General features: G+C 56.1%; 8 protein-coding genes across 8 annotated transcripts; 4 read left to right on the top strand and 4 right to left on the bottom strand.

Moving 5' to 3' along the window:
- Window positions 1-448: 448 nt before the first annotated feature.
- Window positions 449-1,498, bottom strand: WHR41_04675 (uncharacterized protein; the record flags this gene model as incomplete). Its single annotated transcript, XM_069373281.1, has 1 exon — window positions 449-1,498. One exon carries the CDS (start codon window positions 1,496-1,498, stop codon window positions 449-451), a length of 1,050 nt encoding a protein of 349 aa, XP_069229765.1.
- Window positions 1,499-3,246: 1,748 nt separating this feature from the next.
- On the bottom strand, window positions 3,247-5,737 carry WHR41_04674 (uncharacterized protein; the record flags this gene model as incomplete). Its single annotated transcript, XM_069373280.1, has 2 exons — window positions 5,381-5,737; window positions 3,247-5,240 (listed from the first exon to the last, which is right to left on the bottom strand). Exons 1-2 carry the CDS (start codon window positions 5,472-5,474, stop codon window positions 3,247-3,249), a joined length of 2,088 nt encoding a protein of 695 aa, XP_069229766.1. The 5' UTR covers window positions 5,475-5,737.
- A 71-nt stretch (window positions 5,738-5,808) lies between these two features.
- Window positions 5,809-6,758, top strand: WHR41_04673 (uncharacterized protein). The gene is made up of 2 exons (XM_069373279.1): window positions 5,809-6,182; window positions 6,234-6,758. The coding sequence occupies exons 1-2, from the start codon at window positions 5,906-5,908 to the stop codon at window positions 6,380-6,382; spliced, it is 426 nt and encodes a 141-aa protein (XP_069229771.1). The 5' UTR covers window positions 5,809-5,905; the 3' UTR covers window positions 6,383-6,758.
- Window positions 6,759-6,979: 221 nt separating this feature from the next.
- Window positions 6,980-7,480, bottom strand: WHR41_04672 (uncharacterized protein; the record flags this gene model as incomplete). The annotated part of the gene is made up of 1 exon (XM_069373278.1): window positions 6,980-7,480. The coding sequence occupies one exon, from the start codon at window positions 7,478-7,480 to the stop codon at window positions 6,980-6,982; it is 501 nt and encodes a 166-aa protein (XP_069229772.1).
- A 246-nt stretch (window positions 7,481-7,726) lies between these two features.
- Window positions 7,727-12,023, top strand: WHR41_04671 (uncharacterized protein). Its single transcript, XM_069373277.1, has 2 exons — window positions 7,727-10,666; window positions 10,754-12,023. The coding sequence occupies exons 1-2, from the start codon at window positions 8,231-8,233 to the stop codon at window positions 11,543-11,545; spliced, it is 3,228 nt and encodes a 1,075-aa protein (XP_069229769.1). The 5' UTR covers window positions 7,727-8,230; the 3' UTR covers window positions 11,546-12,023.
- An 87-nt stretch (window positions 12,024-12,110) lies between these two features.
- WHR41_04670 (uncharacterized protein) lies at window positions 12,111-13,687 on the bottom strand (the record flags this gene model as incomplete). Its single annotated transcript, XM_069373276.1, has 3 exons — window positions 13,194-13,687; window positions 12,968-13,140; window positions 12,111-12,910 (listed from the first exon to the last, which is right to left on the bottom strand). The coding sequence occupies exons 1-3, from the start codon at window positions 13,505-13,507 to the stop codon at window positions 12,111-12,113; spliced, it is 1,287 nt and encodes a 428-aa protein (XP_069229770.1). The 5' UTR covers window positions 13,508-13,687.
- Window positions 13,688-14,466: 779 nt separating this feature from the next.
- Window positions 14,467-15,659, top strand: WHR41_04669 (uncharacterized protein; the record flags this gene model as incomplete). Its single annotated transcript, XM_069373275.1, has 5 exons — window positions 14,467-14,517; window positions 14,571-15,053; window positions 15,113-15,302; window positions 15,361-15,527; window positions 15,582-15,659. 5 exons carry the CDS (start codon window positions 14,467-14,469, stop codon window positions 15,657-15,659), a joined length of 969 nt encoding a protein of 322 aa, XP_069229892.1.
- A 323-nt stretch (window positions 15,660-15,982) lies between these two features.
- Window positions 15,983-18,004, top strand: WHR41_04668 (uncharacterized protein). The gene is made up of 3 exons (XM_069373274.1): window positions 15,983-16,046; window positions 16,126-16,277; window positions 16,328-18,004. Exons 1-3 carry the CDS (start codon window positions 16,007-16,009, stop codon window positions 17,924-17,926), a joined length of 1,791 nt encoding a protein of 596 aa, XP_069229891.1. The 5' UTR covers window positions 15,983-16,006; the 3' UTR covers window positions 17,927-18,004.
- The last annotated feature ends 82 nt before the right edge of the window (window positions 18,005-18,086 follow it).

Here is an 18,086-nt window from a genome sequence, read left to right as displayed (position 1 = left end):
GTATATAGATACTAAATCAACAGGATATATCGTGAAAAAAAAATATATTACTAGTCTTAAAAGGTGGCTCTGGAGCCGCCAGAATTAGAAAGGGACAATATGAACAAAACAAAAAGAAATAATCCAAATGATGTGGCAGGGCAGAAGACAGGTCGACCACGCCGGGTCAAATTTTGGAACTTGGAACGCCAAAAATCGTCCAAAGAGGAAGGTTTTCCTCCTGATGGTCGCGTTGTCGTGTCCCTTTAAATCTGCACATATGTCCTGGTATGGTGCGTTTCTTCCTTCCAAACTCCTAGATATATGCAGATTGGTTTCGTAAGACGCTCGAAATGCAGCATTGGTAGTATGTCCTTCCGATCGTGATCGGGGAACATCCAGATGAAAGCAGAATGACAGAGCCGGGGAGTGTTCGTATTCCATCCGTACTCTTCGCAAAGACAGCCTTTTAGAAGTTGCTGGCAGTGTTGACCGCGCCGTTGGGGTTGCGGTACGAGTCGACCGAATTGGTCGCGGCATGGCTGGAAGCGGCGTGGTGCTGCTTCTCGCGGTGAATGCTATTGTGCGGCGAGCCAGCAGTGCCCATGCCGAAGTCGTCCTCGGCCTCCGCCCGCTCGCGCTTCTTCTTGCCCCAAAGGCGCCAGGCGACAATGGCGAGACCACCAATGAGGATGGCTCCACCGATGCCACCAACGACGCCGCCAATGATCGCCTTGGTCTGCGGTGTCAGGCTGCTGCTACCGCCGCCGCCCTTGCCGCCCTTAGCCAGAGTGGGATCAACGGTTGCGGTTGCGATTTCGGTGGAAGAGACGACGCGATCGCTGGTGAGGACGCGCGACCGGACGATGCCATTCTCGGTGTAGAAGGAGGTTGTGGTGTAAGGTTCCGTGGACTGGTGGACGATGGCAGAGGTAATTGTCGTGGCAGAGGAGAATGTTGAAGGGTCAAAGGTGCTGCTGCCGATCACGACAACATCGCCCCCGTCTCCGTCAGCCGTGGTTCTGACAGGAGAAGATGTTGTTCGGGGCGCAGATGTGGAAACGGGAACAGAAGATGTGATAGTACTGCCTGAACTGTCAGTAGTTGTGACGGGAGTGCTGGACTCAGGTGTCTCGGACGGTGTCGCGGACGTCCCCGTCTCTTCATCCGTCGCAGAAGTCTCTGATGGTTGCTCCGACGTTGGTGTGGTGGTGGGCGCAGTCGTGGAGCCTCCGTCAGTCGGTGTGGTAGGCCCAGCATCGGTCGTAGTTGGTTCTGTCGTCGGCGCAGTCGTGGGCTCTGTCTCGGAAGTTGTAGGCGCCGTGGTTGTCGCGCTCGTCTCTGAAGTGGTGGGCTCGGAAGACGTCGTGTCGGAGCTGGTGGTCGGCGCGACAGAGCTGCTGGTAGTGACACCAGTGCCAACTACCTGTCGCTTCGGCATGACGCCTTGAGGGATGTCCTGGGCGTGGATCTGCGCGAAGCCGGCGAGGGCGGAATACATGACAGACGAAGGTCGCATGGCTGCGGTAGTGATAGACGTGCGGCGCGACTGTGGCCTCTCGCTTGCAGGGCGCGGCGGCGTGGAAGATTCTCTGGTTCTTGGTAGGGTGTGCGGCTGGGGTTTGATTGGCGAATATGGCGGATGGCGCTGGCTGGCGGGTGCAATTTCCAGCTCTCGTGACGCTCCTTCCCGAAGCAGTATAGCGAAGGTAGTGAAGTTGGAGGGAGGCGTGGTGTGGGTGAGGGCGCAAGCGAGCGTGGCGACCGGGCTAGGATGACAGCCGGGTGGTGTTGAGTTGGTGGTTTGCAGTGGTAGTATTGACGACGGAGTGATTTACGAGCGAGGCGGAGAGAAGGAGATGGGCTCCGGGCAGGCGTGGAGGCATGGCGGCCGGCGGCGCCGTGGCAGTCTGGCGTGGTGGTGCCTGCGCCGGCGGACTCGTAACGGGCTCAGCGGGCTATTCCTGGCGTCTGGGCTCGGTGGCTCGGTGGGTGGGATGCTCCAAGCTTGCGCTGAGCGCCGCCACCGTCGCTGCACCGCGCGCAGCAGCCGTGGCAGCCCTGCTCATCTTCGCCTGATGCCGCACCACCCTCCGCGAATAGAGTGTTCACCAGAGAAGCATGCGTGAGGTGTTCGACGCAATCGGCGATACCGCCGTCTTCTCCAGGCCCATCTCCCCATCTCCTCCACGCGCATCCTCGCCGTGAATCATCTCCACCTCACACCACACTACACCACACTACACCACCCTCATCCCACAAAACCCAACGGCGGGCAATTTTCACCACTCATCGTCCATCGCTCCCGCGGGCGCCAGCGCACCCCAGACAAAACCTCCGGCGGTGCCAGACTTCCACTAGGCCCGACAAGGGGGAGCAGCCTCCGCGCAGGGCACTACTAGCCTCGCAAGCAGTTTGGGCCGCAGGAGTTTGCTGCGGCCAGCCGAGCACTCCGTATTCCACTCCGTTCTTCAGCACCCCGGGCGCGCAGATCGGCGGCGCGAAGCATCATTTTTTGCTTGTGTGTGTTGGCAGAGAGATCGCTGGGCGGGTGATGATGCTGCCTTGTGGAGTCGGACGCTTGCTCGTCGACGTCAGTGGTGATGTACAATAGTACATGCCCTGGTATTATTGCAGTAGCATCTGCTGGTCTTTGTGTTCTAGACCGTCTTCTGCGTGCCGTACGCGCGTTCGTGTCAGCGGGAGACGCGCTTCAGCTGAAATTCGCGTGAGCTCGTGTGAGCTCACGTCTCGTGAATCTCACTCAAGGATCAGGCGAGAAACCTCAGGCAGCCATGAAGCAGATGGATCTGTGATAAACTGTGTTCGGGTCTACGATATCCATAATCTCGCGAGTCGGTCAAGGGTGGGCGGATGGCGAGGCCTCGTGAGCATTCCCAGATTCCTGTGACGCAAGGCATTGTTCGATGCCACCTCTGGTGATGGCTCGTCTCGACTAAGCATCGTCGTGACGCTAGGCGAGAATTCCACGGGCATTTGGGCTTTGCTCGGTGACCCTTTCAAGCGTGCTTGCATTGACTCAGAATAAGGCTGACAATGTCGCACGACGTAAGTAACGATGTGAATCGAGAAGCGATATGTCCAAACTACACAGAGAATCTTCGTTACGCTAGAACAACAGCAGCAAGGCATTCAACCCAACCGATCGAACCCCATCATCATTATCAAAAAAAAATACCAAAGAAAAACAACCCTCCCCTCCAAAACTCCATCATAATCATCCAGAACCCCCAAAAGGGCTCAAAGCTAGGTCATCATACTACGCCGCCTACTCGCCCCACCCGCCTGCCTTCCTCCTCCCCCAGCACTCCCCCTCGCCCCCTCAACTCCCTTACTCACATCCTTCGGGATCGACGAGTGCCTCCGATGCGCTCTTGGCGCGGCGCCGGCAGCCGAAGCCCTCGCGACAGCCGCGGCCTCGGGCGGCGAAGACGACGACGACGAGTCTTTGAAGTCGTAGAGGTCGAGCTCCTGCAGTTTCTTCGCGGCGTCGTCGAGGGAGGCGTCGGAGTGCGAGCTGGGGAGGCGGTCGTGCGTGGAAGAGGAGCGGCGGCGGTGGTGAGATTGGGAGCGGGAATCGGAAGCCGTCGAAGAGTCCTGGTGGTTAGTGCCTTCAGGCTTCGCGAACGAGTCAATGCTGCCCATGTCGCCGCTCCTGGACTCCAGCGGACTCGCTGCGCGAGCTCTCGCAGACGAAAGAGCCGCCTGGCTGGCTTCGGGGAGATTCTTCCAAGCATCCTCGTCGGCCGGCTCGTCTTTGACGACAACCGCGTTGCGCGCCTTGCGCTCCGCCGACGCGCTCATAGCGAGGCGGTGGTGCTGCAGGCCCGTGACGGCGTCCATGAGGCTCTTGTCCTGGCGGCGCATTTTGGCGTTCAGGCTGGGCTCTGCGTAGTTGACGGCTGAGCGGGCGCGGCGGGATGGTCGAGCGGGCTCGCTCATTGTGTTGGTAAGGCCGGTGGGGGGAGGAGTTGGTGCTCGCTCGTTTGGTCCCACGGAGGGTTCGGAGGGTGTAGGCGAGAAGAGGTCGGGTGCGGCTGGAGTGTTGGGTGCCGTGGTCTGGGAGTGTTTTGTAGGCTCTGAAGCGGGAGGGAGCTCGATGGTGGCGACACTGACTTCCGGTCCTTGCAGTGGAGGTGGAATCGCTGATACCCTGGGTCTCCGAGTAGGGGGGCGATCCTTAGCGGCGCCGAACTTGGGTTGCGCAGGTTTCTTGAGGTCGACTTTGCCGGGCTTTCCTGATTCCACGACGGCCTTCCTGGGCGACATGTTGACGCTCTTGTCGCCCAAAACTCTACGTGTTGACTGTTGTGCGGGAGCTTGGATCTCAACCGTTTCCTCCTTCTCGGCCGGCTCGACCTGCTCTTCTGAGTTGGTCTTCGTCGGTTCTGTTGAAGCCTTGCGATTGAAGGTGAAGTCTGTTTTGCTGGGGGCTTTGATGGGCTTGTCCAGGTCTCGGTCGGCCAACTTCCTTTTAGCGCCAGTGCGAAGTGTAGGTGCACTCACGTCTCCTTCACTGCTTGAAGGTGAAGGAGGAGGAAGGATAGAGTGTCGCCGCAGTTCAAGTTTCGGCTGACTGTCCTTCCGTTTCCGCCTCGTCTCAAGGTTGATTGACAGAGCTGCAGGCAGGTCTTCTTCGCTTGTCTTCTTCTCAGGCTCCACTTCTGCCTCCGCTTGCGTCTCCTGTTGGTCCTCAGAAGCGTGTGCGTCGAACTTGATAGGTTCTTGACACTCGAATCTGGCGACCGGTGGCGGTCCGAGATCAGGGCTCCCATTGCTGCTGCCATCACTGAGCCTGATAGCCTTGATCTCCGTCGCGTCCAGCGTCCGCCTAGGGTGGCTCTTGTCCTCATCAATCGTCGGCATCTGACAATCCCGCATGAGATCCGCCAGCGGTTGCCTCTCACGAAACTCCATCTGCGACAGTATGCTCATCCTCCTGTCCTCCCTTTCCGCGAACTGCTCCTCTTGGTTCTCCCGCATCTCCTCAATTCCCTCCACAATCCCACTCAACTCCCTCAGCTTCGCCATCATCTCCTCCTTGAACCCTCTTACGCCCTCCTTCGAGCTCTCCTTCCGCGCATTGTGCTCCGCATTTCGCGCGCGCAGCAGCTCCTCCCTCAGCTCGAGATTCGTCTGCAGCAGCCTGCTGACCTCGATCTCGAGCCCACGGATGCGCAACGACTGCGACGAGTTGTTCTTGGCGAGGTCGCGGTTCTGGCGGATGAAGCGGCGCTTGACTTCGTCGAAGTTAGCGGATGTAGTCCGCGGTGGAGGGCGCGATTTCGTGCGCATCGTCTCGCCGTGCGATGAACATGGCAAGGAACGATTGACAATGTTTGCTTGGCCGATGTGGGAAGACGAGATCTTGTGAACTTACGGGCATCTACGCTCTCCGCACCTCCTCCTACTCCTCCAGACAGCGCTGTTGCAGGCACAGCAGGAGCGGCGGGCGGCTCGTTGAGTCTCGCCATTCGGGCGCCGGGATTGCTGTACTCAGTCGCGCTCAACGTGTTGTTGATTCTTATGGGGTGCCGTATGTGATATTAGCGATGGATGCTGATTTTCGCTTGCGCGGTCGTGATCGCGAAATGAGATGTTGTCGGCGTAAGTTACGAGTAGCAACTATTTCTTCCCGGCCTGTTCCTTCGCCCAACGTGGCTGACAGGCGGGCGTGTTTGGGCGCGTAAAGCCAAAAGTTGCCGACTCCACCGGTTGTTCAGGCAACGCCGGCTCGTGGCGCCGCCGGCCGCGCGCTGCAGGGCTGAGAAGCGAGCGCATGCGGCTCCGAGGGCTCCACCACTACCGAGCGACGCGTGCCCCGCTGAGGGAGGGTCTTGACTTCGAGCAGATACACGGTACCTTGCACATTCAGACGACGTTACGAGCATCTCAATCGCACAAGATGTCTTTCGGCCCGCGCCAAACAACCATCCGCCCCTCGTCTGGTCTCGGACTGGGCGGATCGCAGAACTCCCAGTCATCAGCGCTCCAAGCGCGTATCAACGAGAAGAAAACCGAGCTCGAGTCTCTGCGCCAATTGCGCGATCTGAGCGCTGGATTGGCAGGGCAGATGCAGCAGCTGGAAGAGAAGCTGGGCACATTGAGTGACGGAACGGAGGCTGTGGCAGCGGTGATGGCGAACTGGGGGAGCGTCCTGAGGGCGGTTAGCATGGCGAGCGGTGAATTAGATTGACGCGTCGAGACAGGAATATCTGCTGATTAACGTGTAGCTAAAATACCAAAGCCGAAAGAGGACGAAGATGGCGAGGCGGAAAGCGAGCCGCAGACATTACCGCAGACCTTGGTCAGAATTCCCATTCATCAGGCGGAGGCGGCGCAACGAGAGCAAGAAAGGGAGGCTGCGGCAGGTGCTGGCTGATGAGGGAAGTCGGAACAAAACGATTAAACATATTCGACTCGTGGAGATCGCGCAGGAAACTTGCGACGGGACAACGCCAGCAAGCGACCGAAGAACGCATCACCAATACAATAATGCCCTACAGACGCGCCCGGTGGCCAGCGTGGGGAGAAATCCAAGACCCAGCATTGGCGAGAAGGGGCAAGCCGGAAACGTTGTGAAGAAGGGATGTAGGACGCAGTGTCGAGCTGTACAGTCCTTTACTGAAGAGAGAGCTTAAGGGAGTCGAGAGTGAAGCTGTGAATAGGTTGTATCAAAAATGCAAGCCGAGAGCAATTGATTGTGTAGTGCGAGGCATGGTTCTTCTAGAATGCTCAATAAGCACCACTTCACCTCCTTCATGAGTTCCACTCCCATCTATCCTTCATCTATCTATTCTCCCAGCCATGTTGCCGGCGTCCACCGTGTCAGACCTGGATGCAACCGACCTATGGCGAGAGGCCGGGCCTGATGATCTTTTCCCAGCTGTCTGCCAGTATGTATGGGCCTGCCCTTCTGCATGCGACACTGAGTTCTTTGGCGATTTATTGATATGTCCGGTACGTCTGGTGCCCTCTTTCAGCCCTCTTTCTTGCTCTTATGCTTCGGTTGCCGCTCGTAGGCGTTCGGACTGGGCTTCCTCTCCTTCGCTTTTCCCTTGCCCTTGCCATTGCAGTCTCCATTTCCATGATCATGGTCATGCCCATGTCCACCTCCCCGACCCTTTCTCCCGCTCCCACCAGCTTTCCGCGCCCTGCTCAGATCAGGCTCATCATCACTATCGCTATCACTCGAAGAACTTGAATCGCTCGAGTCGGAGTCGGAGTCGCCAGGTTCGTGAGGTTTGTGGTAGATACAGCACACCTTGCTGCTCTTCTTGCCCATGCCCTCGTTATCCACCACGTCCTCTGCCCATTGAATACGCCTTCGTTCTTGAGGTTCTGCTCGCAAGCGGAGAGTGCCGCTGGGGATGGGTATGCTGGGGCCGGCGTCGGTTTGGAGGACTGTTTGGCTGCCGTGTGTTCCAGTGGGTGTTGCTGTGCCCGAGCCTCGTAGGTGTGTGTGCTGATGTGGTGACATTTTGCCTGACTCCCGCTGTGATGCGACAGCAATTTTTGTGCGGATGGAAGGGTGTTGCGCAGGTTTGTCAGAGCGCATGAAAGGACGGTGATTAAAGACGGGCCCAGCCGAGGAAGGGTTGAAGGGTGGAAGGGAAGGGTGTGCGCAAACGTCAAGCGCGGGGTCGGCTTTGAGCGACGGGCCCACCTGCACCTTCGAGCAGCGGTGGTTTCGTCGCGGTGCTGCACCACCGCTGCGGTCTGGAAGATCCCCTTCCCTTGCAGAGCCGCAGCGCAGTCAAGCTCTGCAGCGCGCCCATTCACTCGCATCTTTCAGCGGCATAACGCCGTTGGGTTCAATACCGGCCTGCAACAGCAGCCAAACCGTGAATGACGTCCGGCGCCGTCTGCTTAATCACCCAAGTCCGTCTGCCACCAACCATCGATCTCCACACGCGCCGCTCCGCCACTTGCACGTTGACCAGCCGCAGAACTTCTACCTTTACCGCCCCCACCAGCTACACACGCTTTCACTCACTCACTCCCATACCACCGCCCACCCACCCAACACGCTCTCTCGCCCGCCGCTACCACACGCTTGACGCCGGCCGCGCCTTCACCTCGACCTGCTGCCGCCGCCGCTGCATGATACACGACTAGGCCTTTTGCACCGGTCTGCACGCGTCAAGCCCTATCCAGTCTCGCAGCCAGACTGCTCGCGCTGCTAGGGCTACTATCTTCGCTTCCTACCCGCCAACCGCAACACTTCAACATGTCTATGAGCATCGAGGAGCTCGACGCCACCGTGCGTGCCTTCTACGAAGGCCGTGGTGAGCAACAAAAGGCCGCCCAGGCCACTCTCAACCAATTCAAAGAGAACCCGGACGCATGGCTGCTTGTCGACAAGATCCTCCAGGATGCACAATACCCTTCGACAAAGTTTCTGGGCCTGCAGATCCTTGATAATGTGATCATGACGAGGTGGAAGGTCCTGCCGAGGGAACAGTGCATGGGTATCAGGAACTTCGTCGTCAACTTCATCATCGAGCTCAGTAGCACTGAGGAGAACCTGAAGAAAGAGAGGACGCTTCTCAACAAGCTCAACCTTGTGCTTGTCAGTATTCTGAAGCAGGAGTGGCCGCACAACTGGCCGACATTCATCAACGAGATCATCTCCAGCTGCAGGAGCAGCCTGCCCATTTGCGAAAACAACATGGCCATCCTTCGTTTGCTGTCGGAAGAGGTATTTGATTTCTCTGCGGAACAGATGACTTCCACCAAGACAAGACAGCTTAAGCAAAGCATGTGCGACGAGTTCACCAGCATCTACAACCTCTGCTCCGAGATCCTGCGCACCGCCGACCTTCCGAGCTTGATCAAGGCTACCCTTGAGACTCTGCTGCGTTTCTTGAACTGGATCCCTCTCGGCTACATCTTCGAGACTCCCCCAAGCGGCGCGTCGCTGATCGAGATTCTGCGCAGCCGTTTCCTGGAGACACCCGAGTTCAGAAACATTACCCTCAAGTGTCTGACTGAGATTGGTAGCTTGCAGACCGAGCACAACTGGGACGAGAAGCTTGTACAGATGTTCACGGAGACTCTCACTACCATCTCGAACATCATTCCTCTGTCTCTCGACCTCAAGACCACATACGCCTCGTCAAACAGCAAGGACCAGGAGTTCGTGCAAAACCTCGCCCTCTTCCTCTGCAACTTTTTCAGCAACCACCTCCCCGTCATCGAAGCCCTTCCCAACCGCGATTTCCTCCTTCACGGCCACTTCTACCTCATCCGCATCAGCCAGATCGAGGACCGTGAGATCTTCAAGATCTGCCTGGAGTACTGGACAAAACTGGTTTGCGAGCTGTATGATGAAATGCAGCAGCTGCCTATTACAGACATGAACCCCCTTGTCAGCATGGGCGTTGGCGGACTTGCTAACGGTGGCGCGCCTAACCCTACCACCATGGCCAACTACCCTCTGAGAAAACATAAGTACACCGACGTGCTCTCGAACCTGAGGCAGGTCATGATCGAGAAGATGGTTCGCCCGGAGGAAGTCTTGATTGTTGAGAACGATGAGGGTGAGATTGTGAGAGAGTTCGTCAAGGAGTCAGACACTATTCAGCTTTACAAGACCACAAGAGAGTGCCTGGTCTTCCTTACGCATTTGGATGTCGTCGATACCGAACAGATCATGTCGGAGAAGCTGGCAAGACAGGTGGATGGCACGGAATGGAGCTGGGCGAACTGCAACACTCTTTGCTGGGCTATCGGTTCCATTTCTGGTGCTATGAACGAGGAGACGGAGAAGCGCTTCCTCGTGACCGTCATCAAGGATCTCCTCGGCCTGACCGAGATGAAGCGTGGCAAAGACAACAAGGCTGTCGTCGCCTCCAACATCATGTACATCGTCGGCCAATACCCGCGCTTCCTCAAGGCGCACTGGAAGTTCCTCAAGACAGTCGTTAACAAGCTGTTTGAGTTCATGCACGAGACTCACGAGGGTGTCCAGGACATGGCTTGTGATACTTTCATCAAGATTGCTAACAAGTGCAAGCGTCACTTCGTCATCCAGCAGCCCGGCGAGTCTGAGGCCTTCATCGACGAGATTGTTCGTACCATGAGAAAGATCACTTGCGATCTGTCTCCTCAGCAAATCCACACCTTCTATGAAGCCTGCGGTTACATGATCAGCGCACAGGGCGCCAAGAACACACAAGAGCGTCTGATCGGCGAGCTCATGTCTCTTCCCAACCAGGCCTGGGATCAGATCATTGAGGCCGCGCGCCAGGACCCCAACATTCTCCAGGACGGTGACACCATCAAGATCATCGGCAACATCATGAAGACCAACGTTGCGGCTTGCAGTTCGATCGGCAGCTACTTCTACCCGCAGATTGGTCGCATTTACGTTGACATGCTCACCATGTACCGCGCCGCCTCTTCGCTGATTGACGAGGCTGTCCAGAGAGACGGCAATATCGCTACCAAGATGCCCAAGGTCCGAGGTCTGAGGACCATCAAGAAGGAGATTTTGAAGCTCATCACCACCTATGTGGAGAAGGCTGATGATCAGGAGATGATTCACCAGACGGTCGTTCCGCCCCTCCTCGAAGCCGTCCTGCTTGACTACAAGAGGAACGTGCCGGACGCCCGTGAGGCGGAAGTGCTTGCGGTCATCACCGTGTTGATCAACAAGCTTCAGGTACGTTGGACTCCACATACTAGTAGATATTCAATGGTGCGCAATATGGCGCCCATCGCATCGACATCGGCTAATGCAGTTTTACAGGGCATGATGACCGAGCAGGTACCGCCTATTCTCGACGCCATCTTCGAGTGCACTTTGGACATGATCAACAAGGACTTCTCGGAATACCCCGAGCACCGTGTGGAGTTCTTCAAGCTGTTGCGCCAGATTAACCAGCGCTGTTTCCCTGCTCTTCTCACTCTTGACCAGGCTCACTTCAAGCTCGTCATCGACAGCTGCATGTGGGCCTCGAAGCACGACAACCGCGCTGTCGAGGGTGAAGGTCTCAACATGTGCATCGAGTTGATCAGCAACATGGCCGAGCATACCAACCCGGAGACTTGCAACGCTTTCTTCCAAAGCTTCTACACCACCATCCTTCAGGACGTGTTTTTCGTCCTTACGGACTCCGACCACAAGGCTGGCTTCAAGTACCAGTCTATGCTGCTAGCCCGCATGTTCTGGCTCGTTGGCACTGGCAAGATTCAGGGCCCGATATACACTGAGGATGCTGGCACCCCTGGCATGTCGAACAAGGACTTCCTTCAGAACTTCGTGGCCAACCTGCTCTCGAATGCCTTCCCCAACCTGCAGGCGCCGCAGATCACCTCCTTCATCTCTAGCCTTTTTGACAGCACCGAGGATCTGCCCAAGTTCAAGCTCATCCTCCGTGACTTCCTCGTCTCCCTCAAGGAGTTTGCTGGCGACAACGCCGAGCTTTTCACCGAGGATCGCGAGAAGGCGGCTCAAGATGCCAAGGAGATGGAGCGTTCTCGCGCCATGAAGGTTGGCGGTCTGCTCAAGCCCAGCGAGATTGATGATGACGAGCTTTGACTCGACAAAGACATTGAGCTGAGCAAAGGTGCTGGCCAAGGACAGGGTTGGGTGAACTGGGAGGCTGAAGCGTTGGGCATTTGACATGCCCAGCGACGACGACCTGGCCCATACTCCGAGTGCCGACAGAGAGGTCGGGCTATTGCCCTGTTGAAAGCTTCACAACAGCTTCCAGCGCCTCTTTTTCTTTCCAAGTTTTTGTGCTCCTCCCTCAGGAACGTGGCGGGTACTCGAAAGGGGCGCATAGCGAAGATATCCTGGCCGATGGCGTTTCGTTGACTTTCAGAAGAGATGCCAGCATGGCTGGCGAGCGGGTTCGCGGGCGATTCGAGGCGGATCGGTATTTGGCTGATTGCGTCGTCCGTCTCCGGTCTGTCCCGTCTTCTGCTCTAGTTACTCGGGCCCTCTTGTATCTTAAGTTTGAGCGAGATACGAACTTTAGGGGCAATTGAACAAAACGGTTTGCATTATGTGACTACTTTGCGATTTCTTTCTTTTCTTACATCAGCATTGTGCATGTCTACTTCAACACAGAACTCACGACCCTCTCCTCCCTCAAAGCAACTCACACTTCCGCGGCAGCCCTCACCTTCCGCACATGCGGAATCGTATCATGCCCATACAACCACTGCGTGAACGTCGGATCCATCAACGGACCACAATCAACCTCCCAGTCCCCCTCCCTCGCCTCGCCCTTCAACTTCCGATCCCTACACTCCTGCTCCTCACCATCGAACATATGGATAAAATCTCCATTCCGCCTCGCCTGCGCCTGCACCCTCTCACACCTCCACCGCCGACTCCGCTCATAGATCCACATCGCCCTCGGCACCTCCTCCCGCCCCTTCACCCCCGCCAAACTCTCCGCCAGCGCCCCCGCGTCCTCCGTCGCCATCGCCGCCCCCTGCGCCAGGAACTGCAGCATGCCGTGCGCCGCGTCGCCGAGCAAGACGACTCTGCCGCTCTGCGAGCGCCAGCGCGGCAGGCGCGGGACCTCGGCGAGAGCCCAGGCCTTGCAGTCGCGGGCGTGCGCGAGGATGGCCTTGGCGACGGGGTCGAAGTCGTGGAAGCGCCGCTGGATTTCGGCGACGCTGGCGGCGTGGTTCCATTCGCCGGCGGAGTCGTTGCGGGAGGGGTAGGTGCCGTTGATGGCGAGGATGGTGTTGTTGGAGGCGGGGTAGGTGATCATGTGGCGGGCGGGGCCGAGCCAGATGTTCGTTGCTGGTTGCTTGAGGAGGGAAGCCACGTTGGGGTCTGAGTTTAGGGCCTCGAGGGGTGCCCAGGCGCGGTAGGTGGAGAGGGGGTGGGAGATGGCTGAGACGTCTTGGGAGGGGAGAATGAGTTGGCGGAGAGCGGATTTGATGCCTAGAATGCTGCCAGTCAGCTTAGTTCGATGGAGAGAGGAATTGGGGGCGATATCACCGTCAGCGATGACGACGAGGTCTCCGCGAACAACATCTCCAGACTGGAGTTCTACACCGGGAGCATCCTCGTCGATGCCTGCGATTTTCTGGCCCAGGCGAAGCTCGCAGCCCGCTTCGAGAGCAGCCTCGTGTAGAACTTCCTGGTAGTCAGAGCGCTTGACAGACCAGTACCTAAGCGCTTTGTCAGCCATCAACTCGTGACGCAGGCCGTCCAATCGACCTACGGTGTTCCCGTCCCCGTTCCGTCCTGCTTCTTCCTCTCCGCGGCTCTCGCGAGAACCGAACTATCAGCATAACGTCTAAAGACAAAGCCCGCAGGAACGACTGCCTTGCCAGCGAGCTTGTCAAGGATGTTCCATTCCTTGAGCAGAAGGGTTGCGTTGGGCGGTAGATGGATGCCTGCACCTGCGGGAGAGAGAGCTTGCGCTCGTTCGAGGATGATGACTTGGTGGCCTTGTTTTGCTAGGGCGATGCCAGCGCATAGGCCAGCTATGCCTGCACCGCAAATCATGACCTTAAGTGTGGGAGTCTGTGTCATGGTGAAAGCAGATTGATATATCAAGATTGAGAAAAAGGGTTGTTGTTGGATCTTGAAAGTCGGGTATCTCTCATTTATAATCGATTCTCTCAACTCGCGCGTTGCATCTCGCGGACACCCAGAATGACCCGAAGGCGAGACTCGTTGATCTCTTCGACCGTGACATTGCCCATCGGAATAGAAATGGCGATGTTGTGAAGTGCTCCATCGACCGTCGTCTACCAGCTCGCGCTTGGCGGTCCGGAAGTGGAAAGGCAGAGCGAGGGAGTTGAAGCTTTCGGGATCGAGCGAAACCCCGAATGTCCTTTGACATCGTTCTATCCAATTGCCAAGGCCAGACCAAGAGGCTCACTACTTACGTTAGGCTGATGAATATTCAAGAAGAACGGGCGGAGCCTCCCTTTGTCAAACTGGTATGATCGCAACGTGAGAGGTCGGTAACACCGTTGGTCGGCGTCGGTCCGACCACTGAGGACCAGAGTAACAAGGCAAAGCCACCCGCACTATTATTCACATACTCTGAATGTAACATCAGTTTGAGATACCATCGAAATTGAAATGAGCTACTGTGCAAGCGTATCGAATTATGACATCTCCCAAGCCAGATTTTACGTTCAGCCACGATGGCAAAGTTGTGAATCCGCGATCCGGATCATCTCTGGAGACGCCGCGCCCAGAAATTGCGATTGGTAAGAGAGTGGGGCTTTACCTGTTGCGACTGGAAGTGATTCCGTCTTTGTACGTCAGACGGAGCATTGTGATTTGTTCAGAGCAAACGCTTCGATCGTCTATTGCCAGGAGCCGGAACTGCGTAGCATCCGACGCACGAAGAATTCGAGACGTGGGTTTATTTGAGACGTGTCGAAAAAGCCCATATATTTGACAGAGAATCGGTCGGAGTACTGGACAAGCAGCCATCAATTTCCGCGCATATACTTTAATCACTTCTCGAGATCGCAATGACAATGGAAAAGAAGATCGTTGCCGTACTTGGTGCGACCGGCCAACAGGTATACCGTCTGCTTCAATACCAAACGATCGCCAAACTAATCGAATTTGTCAGGGCGGCTCAGTCGTTCAGTCACTACTCGCAGACCCAGAGAAGTACCACATCCGAGGTCTGACTAGAGATATCAACTCCAACAAGAGTAAAGGCCTGGCCGCGCAAGGCGTCGAAGTCGTGCAGGCTGATGTAGGCGATGCCATCAGCCTAGAGCGGGCGTTCGAGGGCGCCCACAGCATCTACGCAATGACAGATTTCTGGCAAAGCATGTCGGCGGATGTTGAGACCGAGCAAGGTAAAGCCATTGCGAACATAGCGAATGGCCTTCCTCAGCTGGAACACTTTGTTTGGGCCTCATTGCCAGACGGCAGAGCGCTTTCTGCCGGCAAGTACTCGAACATATTCCACTGGCAGAGCAAAGCGGCCGTGGCGAAGTACATCCGCGACTCAAAGCCGAGACTTTGGGGGAAGACGATCGAGATCCTGTTTCCGAACTACTTCGAAAATTGCGTGACAAACCCGGGCGTCTATCTACCGAGGGAGGTGGGTCTTGAGCGGTCCTTGATCAGAGTGCTTCCTCCGATCGCTAACATGAAGGTTAGCAAAGCGATGGTACCTACCTACGCTCGTTCTGCCTCAACGGCAAAACGAGTCTGCCAAACGCTGCGATCTCCGACACCGGCAAACTGGTCAAATACCTGATCGAATGTGGCTACGAGTACCACAAGCGGACCATCGCATTCAACTCCCAAAGTATTGGCGAGATTGATAAATTGAAGGTTCTCGAATCAGGTAAGAAGCGATCATGATGGGCTCGTAGGGAATACGGAAGCTGATGTTAGGGTCGTAGCCTACGGCATCTCCGTGCGATACGAGCAGACATCCGAGAAAGTCTTCCGGGAGAGCCTCGAGGCCAAAATGGGACCTGTCACTGCTCTCGATTTCACCGAGCAGCTGATGATCTTCGAAGGCACTGGCATGATATATGATGATTCTGCTTTCGTACAGGCGAGCAAGGTAATCGAAAAGTCCAAGCTGCATGTCGGAAGAAATCTGCTAATGGATGTGAAGCTCCCTGGCTTGAAATTGAAGACTTGGGAAGACTTCGTGCAGGAGAACAATCTCCTATCGTTGATGCAAGAAGATTAGTTTGTGTTATGCAGAGACGAGCAAGGCAATCCAATAATGAGTTGTGGTCGCCTAGATAGGCCAAAAGAGAGCTGCTCTTGGAATTGGTTTGAGATCAGTGCGTATCAGTGTTTGAACCAAGCTTCCTACTCTGCTCTGAAAGCTTGCCCATGCGCTCACGAGCGACCGCGTGAAGTGAGGTGTTGTGATCTATCTTCAATCCTTGCCCTCGCTTGCTTGCGTTACGCAATCCGCTAAGGTTCACTAGCGCGGGTGCCTCAGGCCAGCGTACCGGTTCAAGATGCCAGATTGTACATGACATCCACAGATTGGTCCACGAAAGACGTGTCTGTTGATATTTTCCGATCATGTCAGCTACCAATGCTTCGGATTCAATAAGCAAGTCAGGTAAGATGAATCGCCCGCAACCATCAGCGTTGCGACACCAGCTTTACACATAGGACTCGGCTGACGCGGCATCATGTAGCCGCAAAGAAAAGAAAGAAGAATAACAAGAAGAAGGCGAATGGCAAGGCACAGGAAGGCGGTGACAGTGTTGGAGCCAATGGTGTAAAAGATCAGCCTGCGGGCGCGGATGAAGAGGAGGATGACGAGGAGGAAGGGCCTGAGACACCTACGGTCGGTCGACATACCAAAGGACACGGGAATCAGCACTGACGATGGTTTAGGTTGCGTCGCGTCAGGAGCAGTTGAAGAACGAAGACACTCTGCACATGCCATCTTCGCCGCCCGAGCCGTCCTCACCTGTGCAAGGAACGAAAGAGCGACCCGCACAGAACGGAGCACAGCGATCACAAGACGAGCCAGACGACACACGGATCGCCCAGGATAGTTCGAAAGATGAAGCAATCTCCTCGCAAAACCTTACGGGTAACGCAGATGCGACGAGCCGGCTCGACGCTATGCAACAAGAGCGAGACAATCTTCGCGCCGAAGTCACTCAACTACGAGAGTCGCTCGAAAAGTTGCAGACGAAGCACAGCGAAGAGGTTTCTGGAGTCCAGCAAGAGCTTGAAAGGTCGCAAGAAGAAAAAGAAGAAGCTGAGACGCAATATCGCAATTTGCTGAGCAAGGTCAACACAATTCGCTCACAGCTTGGAGAGCGCCTAAAGGCAGATGCCGAGGAGCTCGAGACCGCTCGTGGGCGCATTGAGGAGCTGGAGCAAGAACATTCCGTCGCTGTTGGAGAGAACGAGAAATTGCAATCCTCAATAACTGAGCTGAACTCCCAGCTTGAGTCGCAAGCTTCTGAGGTGGAAACGCTTCGTTCCCGAACGAACCTCTCTACTACAAACTGGGCGAAAGAGCGCGATGATCTCATCTCTCGCGAAGCATATGTGCGCGAAGAGTACGAGGTTGCCAGACAGGCCATGCAAGATTGGGAGATCTTGGCTACGGAAGAACGTTCGCGGCGGGAGGGAGCGGACGAACGAGCCCAAGAGCTTGAAGAGCAGATGAACGGCCAACGGGAAGCTCTCGAACGGATGAGAAACGAAGTGGACACCCAGGGATCTACAGTGGATGGTCTCCAACGCGCATTACGTGACGTGCAAGAAGAGCGCAAACGTGAGCTCCGCGAATTGGTGGAACAATCGCAAGCCCAGCTTGAGGAGCTGCGAAAACAAGTGAAGGGTGCTGAAGATAGCTCAGCAGAGCTGAAATCGCAGCTGGAAACGACACAGAAGGAGCTTGAGCGCGCTTTGCCGTTTGAGAAAGAGGTCAAGGAAAAAAATTTGCTCATTGGCAAGCTGAGGCACGAGGCAGTGATTTTGAATGACCACCTGACCAAGGCATTGCGCTTCCTCAAACGGGGCAAACCAGAGGACAATGTCGATCGTCAGTTGGTCACCAATCACTTCCTCCACTTCCTCGCTCTCGACCGGAGCGACCCTAAGAAGTTTCAGGTACTACAGCTTATCTCCGCACTCCTCGGCTGGAACGAGCAGCAAAAGGAGCAAGCAGGCCTACTTCGCCAGGGTACTGGGGTTGGATCTTTGCGAGTTCCTGTCAGCCCCTTCAGGCGCACGCCTTCTACTCCTGCATTGGGCGAATTCGTTCCTGAGAGCCCTGGAGGCGCGAGCAGAGAAACACTGGCCGAACTTTGGAGCGAGTTCTTAGAAAGGGAAGCAGAATCTGGCGGAGCCACGAGCAGACGAGGCAGTACAACTTTGAGTGTCAGGAGCGGCGGGATGATGAGTCCCACCGAGGGTCGGTCCAGAGGCCAAAGCCCAGAAGTGAAGAGGAAAGAAAGCCAGAGCGGTGCTTAGTAATGCAGGATTGGACATGCAGACACATCCGCCCAATAACCATTGAAAGTTCTCGAATGCTTTCAGTCGTCTTGCTTTCAGTCGTCTTGACATCCTACTTGTGCTATTAACACTGAGACCAAGTTCCGCGCACTCCCGCAGAGCTCTTGATTGGTTGGTG

The sequence above is a fragment of the Cladosporium halotolerans genome (assembly GCF_011745625.1).
Source record: "Cladosporium halotolerans strain TM138-S3 chromosome Unknown Sca13, whole genome shotgun sequence".
Classification (NCBI taxonomy): domain Eukaryota; kingdom Fungi; phylum Ascomycota; class Dothideomycetes; order Cladosporiales; family Cladosporiaceae; genus Cladosporium; species Cladosporium halotolerans.
Note: the sequence above shows the minus strand (reverse complement) of the source record. Positions and strands in the feature narration are given on the sequence as shown.